The sequence below is a fragment of the Engystomops pustulosus genome, chromosome 6 (assembly GCF_040894005.1).
Source record: "Engystomops pustulosus chromosome 6, aEngPut4.maternal, whole genome shotgun sequence".
In the NCBI taxonomy this organism is placed as follows: Eukaryota; Metazoa; Chordata; class Amphibia; order Anura; family Leptodactylidae; genus Engystomops; species Engystomops pustulosus.
Window position 1 is genome coordinate 9,730,860 of NC_092416.1, and position 5,724 is coordinate 9,736,583.

At 36.7% G+C, this 5,724-nt stretch overlaps 1 protein-coding gene across 1 annotated transcript; it reads left to right on the top strand.

Moving 5' to 3' along the window:
• The first annotated feature begins 2,217 nt into the window (after positions 1-2,217).
• LOC140065364 (C3a anaphylatoxin chemotactic receptor-like) lies at positions 2,218-3,783 on the top strand. The gene is made up of 2 exons (XM_072112958.1): positions 2,218-2,282; positions 2,790-3,783. Exons 1-2 carry the CDS (start codon positions 2,224-2,226, stop codon positions 3,739-3,741), a joined length of 1,011 nt encoding a protein of 336 aa, XP_071969059.1. The 5' UTR covers positions 2,218-2,223; the 3' UTR covers positions 3,742-3,783.
• Positions 3,784-5,724: the final 1,941 nt, after the last annotated feature.

Below are 5,724 nucleotides of genomic sequence, written 5' to 3' on the forward strand. Positions count from 1 at the left end.
AAGGTCAAGTCTGGTAGACCTGGACCGGCAAATTTCACTACAAACTCAAACGTTGAAGTTTGGGTCTGTTCAACACTGCTGTGATGTCATAGAACTCTGCTTTATTTTCTACATCTTGTGGGGATTGAATACCGGCCGTGAACTGCAACTAATCCAATCCTCTCTCCCCTGACTTTGCGTTTGTTCTAATTTTAAATCATCTGTCTAAATCATTTGCTCACATCCAGCCCCGTTCTCTAATTTTATCATGTTCCTCATTACACTCGTTCTCTTCCCAAGCCTCTTTTTCACCTTTGACCTCATTCTATAAATGTATTTATCATTCCCCCAGACTTCCCTTCTAGCCCATAGATGTAGCTGTTGCTGTGGCGAGTAGTTTCTCACTTATGTCCTTACTCTCTCACATTGTTTAATGAGAATGAGATCTTTTTGTATCTCCAGACATTTTTTAGGATGAGAATTATGGGAATCCGATTTGTTTATTAGATGCAACATCAATTCTGTATCATTCTGTAGGTAACTTTATTATTACTTTTCTTGATTTAAGGGGTGAATGGGATGTGATGCATCAAGTTTATTCTCCGTGGTGGGAGCGTTACCCCATAAAGTTTTTTTTTTCCTTTAATAGATATAGGATGGGGCATATTGTTCTATAATGATCCCAAATGTGTTTTGCAATAGGTTTGGCTTATTGTATACGAAACCCAACTTTTCACATTTAGTAACTCAACAATATCATATTGTCAGGTTGCACTTATTTTCCGAATTGTGCATGGTATCTGTTAGCGCTCCCTAGAGGCACCAAGGTTTACAAATTCGGTTATTTTTACTCATCAATCAATTTTTGTTCCTACGTGCTTTGTGGGTATGAGGGCTGTTGTTGAGCATGAATTTGACAACTCTGTTCACTGCTTCTATCTGTAGGAAGAAAACTATTAGTTTGCTTGTGCTGGAAACGTTTCCTTCTTTAAGATTAAACTTATGGAAGATTCCTGAAGAGAACTTTATTATTGAAATTGTTATTGAACTTTATTATTGAAATTGAAATCTCCGACTCAAAGGAGAAATGTATCAACTCTAATTTGACTGGCAACTAATTATAACTATTGGCTCAGAAAGAAGTTTATCATATCTTAAGTATCTCTACATCAGTTCATGCTACGTGTCCATTATGTGGCCATTACGTGTTGTTTCCATTTTGCTTCCATTTTTTTTTTGTCTGCAATGGACGTTTCTTTACGTCCATTATACTTCTATTATTTTTTTTACATCCACAAAAAAATTTAATTTTAACATTGGTTAGAATACATAACACCTGTTCCCTACCATTATCAGTTTAAAAATAAACACATCTGTCATCAGTTGTTTTTTTTTTTTGGGCGGACCCATAACCTTCTATTGTCTTTTGTGATCTGCTTGAAAAAAACACAGGTTCTAAAATGTTTTTCTAAAAAAAATTTCATGGAAATTACTGAATCATGAATGAGAAAAACAACGGCAATGTAAAAGAGCCCTAACTCAAGTCTCTAAAGCTAATGCTTGCTCCAAGGCTAATGTAGGAAGATAATTTTTAGGTTGGATTAACATTGTCGGTGATCAGTCAATGTGAAAAGTGTCATGTCATTGACTGATCATTCATCCAGGGACTGAAATCAGTGCATAATATCGGTTACAATAGTTTTAATTTCCCGAATATGCAGCTGAACCGATACTGTAATGAAGGGGGGGGGGGGATGAGCTGGGTGTGCGGCAGAGCAGAAGGGGCATGACTATGTTGGACTCATCTCAGAGGAAAGACAATTGTCAGACTCACACAGGGTCACTTGTATAGATTGTGAATTAACTTTAAAAATGGACTGTGGAACATTTCAGGCATGGGGAGGAACAATATAGGGATAGTTTAACTGCTGTAGAAGAGCAGTTTTCAAAGATATGTTTAGTTAGTGAGGGCTAGTTTAACTGTTAGTTGTCCTTTAAGATTACATAATCTTAATCTTAATAATACTGGATATCAAAATTGGCCCCATCCACCCGTTCTTGCATTATCATATGTGTTTGTGTCTGTTTATATTTTCCTTTTGGCTAAGCAAGTCGGTAGAAAATAATATTATTTGTGTTACTATGCTGCAGTGAGTAATTTCCTGCATTAATGTGTGAGAAACTAAAATTATATTGCAATCTGTTTTTGATTTTTTTTTATTTATTTGCTGTTAACGTGTCAGAATGGATCCCACTGAACATAACCTGACCTCACCTGATACAACTCTGAATTACCTAAAGTGGTAAGTTGATAATTATCATACTGTATAACATAAGAAACAATCAGGTATAATAGACAATGAATATCATATACTCCCATCGACAAGTATGGAAACATTTTTTTTTTTTTTTTTGATAGTTTTTCCTTACAATTTAATCTAAGTTATTCAAAATGAAAAAAAAACTGTTTACTTGGTCAACTAGGGACACATTTTTAAAGATATGACATTTCTGGACATGACATATTGTAAACTTGGCCACAAAAAGTGGCTCCAGTTCAGTTAAGACCCATAACCTATTTGGAAAAATTTCTGCTGGTTTTTTTCTTAAATTTTTGAGACTTTTGTTGTTCTGCTGTCTTTTCTAGTATACTCTTTGACCTGCTCTTTGTGCAGTGCCTTATGTAACTTTGCCTTATGTATCATCTTTTTCTTTGCGACTTTTCAGGCAAAAATCTGCACCGTGTCTCCTTTATATGGAGGAGAATATAAAATCTTAGGTCTTACTTCTAACCTTTTATATCTTCTAAGGTTGTGTAATGAAGACTATGGGACAAACATCACAATTCCACAAGGTGGATCTAACGAGATGGACATATTAACGACTGTGGCTATTATGTTGTACAGCATCATTTTCCTCCTTGGGATTATCGGGAATGGATTAGTCATCTGGATTTCCGCATTCAGAATGAAGAGGATAATCAGTGCCGTGTGGTTCCTCAACCTGGCCATCGCTGACTTCCTGTGCTGCGCTTCTATTCCGATGATAATCGCAGACTGGGCTTCGGACGACGTGTGCTCATCGTCATTATCATCAGAAATTGTCTGCTCATTGAACATAACTCTGTTCAATATAAACATGAGCGCCAGTGTTCTCATCCTGATGGCCATGAGTTTTGATCGTTGGGTATCGGTCATGTGGCCATTTTGGGCTAAAGTCCATAGGACACTTAAACTAGCGAGAATCACTGCAGGAATTATCTGGGGGCTGAGCTTCATTTGGACTGGAGTAATGCCTTTCTACTTCAGTTTTGACAATATATACAGTAAATGTACAACCAAGACCATTAAGTTAATTAGATTTGTTCTAATGTTTCTGATCCCGTTTCTCATCATCTGCACCAATTATGCCACCATTATCCTAAAAATTCAAAATAGTAGTAGACCCCAGAGATCTCAGAGACTCTACAGGATCATCACCGCTGTTATATTGTGTTTCTTCATCTGTTGGTCTCCATATTACACTTGGCCACTAATACCTGTGGAGTATGTAAATGTCCTTCAATTTATGATTGTAGATATTATAATAAGTTGTCTGGTTTACCTGAATAGTTGCATGAACCCAATCATTTATATGTTTATGGGTCAAGATTTTAGACACAGTTTTCTGAGATCCATCCCCATCAGACTTGAAAGAGCCTTAAGTGAACATCCAGATGACCCCCATGAAGAAGAAGACCATGAACACACTACTGATAGTTAATCTCTTCATGACACAATTCTTAGCATCTCTTTAATTTACATGGTGAGTAATGTGACTTTCAGCAAGTAGGGCCATTACCAGAAAAACGTTGTCTATAAAAAACATGCATGTGGTTAGATGCTGTAGATTTCCATGACATCAGCAATGACATCATGAGCGTTCTCGGTGTAGAGGAGACATAAGAGAGGTATCCTCTGCTTCTTCTCATGTCCGTATATATAGATAGATAGGACCAGGAACGTAATGGGGCTCACCATGACATCACTGTATATAAGAACAGCTGGATGACAATATTTCTTTCTGTAATTGATAAAAAATGTGAAAAAGAACTAAAAAATATTAAAAGTAAGTTAAAATATATATATATATATATATATATATATATATATATATATATATATATATATATAATATATATTTTGAGAGCACTTCTAATGATTTTAGATATCCTGGTCGACATAAATACATTTTGTATGAGGATCAGGCTTACCATCATCATATCAGAAATATTCATCATACCATCACTTAGTATCTTGATTCTGAAGACCAGTTGAGGGGCACTGGCAGTACGAGATGCAGGTCAAGAGTCAAGATGCAATAAAGCAAAGAAAAATATAGGAATATAGCTCCAGTGCCCCATCATTGAAAACATTTTGAAAAAAATTGTTAAAAATTAATTTTATTAAGTCATAGTTGAAAACATGTGTGATCATATTACAGGAGAAAGAGGATTTGATGACGCATTTCGGACTATAACGTTCCGTCCATACTCATTCTGTCACCATCGGGTCAAACAGGTCATGGCAAACATAAAACAATTACCCAACCCACCAATTGTTATATACAGATGTAGCAAAGACTTGACACTTCCCATTGTTCACCACTCATTCTTCTCATTTTTGACAAAGTAAAAAACTCAATTGAAATGTTGCTACATCTGCAGTCGACAGTGGCTCTTCCATCTCTCTGTATTATACTGTATGTTTGATACTTTGGGACATACTTAACAAGGCCTCTATACGACGTCAGTGGCATAGAGGCACTGAAATAATCGCAAACCCTAGCTTATTGCTTATTGCTAGCACTTGCGTTTATTTACCCCAATCTGCCACCTTCACAGCAGTGGGGTTTGAATGGGGGGGGGCGTAGCGAGCCGAGCATAGGGCGCGGGACTGTGGGGCATTACTGTCCCAACCCTGTGCAGTTGCTGCAGCCGTCGACTTTTCACATGTGAAAAGGGCCTGGTATAGAAATAAACACTGAGCAGAATCCCACCAGATAGATCAAGAGGCCAGAGCCGAAGTAATATATCCTATTACTAGATCCCTTTATCTAGAAATAGAGGAGATGATGGAAGGCAAAAGTAGGAAAGAAAATAGGTCCCTTTAAGAAAGACTTCAGATGTTCTGACAATAGTTTAATTTAGACATACTAAGTCCTACACTGCCTTTAGCTAAACTTTTAACCCTACTAACTAACTTAAAACTTTATCTATGCTTTATGCAAATTAACTTCAGAGGCTACTGGGGCGTGGTATAGCCTTAGCCCCGGTACTCAGCCAGGCTACTCCATGAACCAGTAACCTGTGAAGTTAATTTACATGAAGCATAGTTTTTAGTTACGTAAGGGTAAAAGTTTATCTAAAGCAGCTTAGATTGTCTAAAGGTGTCTACCATCAGGAATATCTCAGTGCATCCCTGATGGGAGGTTTCCTTAAAGTCTACATTTGATATATTTAATATTTAACTTCTTGATTTTTAAAAAAAATCTAGTACAGAGTAAAAGATCTATAACAAAGCTGCCATATACTGCTATACAGGATTGGAGTATATTGTAGGAACAATCAGACCCACTAGGGTTTTAGTACCCTGGGAGGGGGTTGCTGAAAAACTGTAAAAAAAAATAAAAAAATGCAAAAATAATTAAATAATATTTACTCACCCCCTTTCTCAAGAACATCATGCAGCCATTGCCACTTCAGCT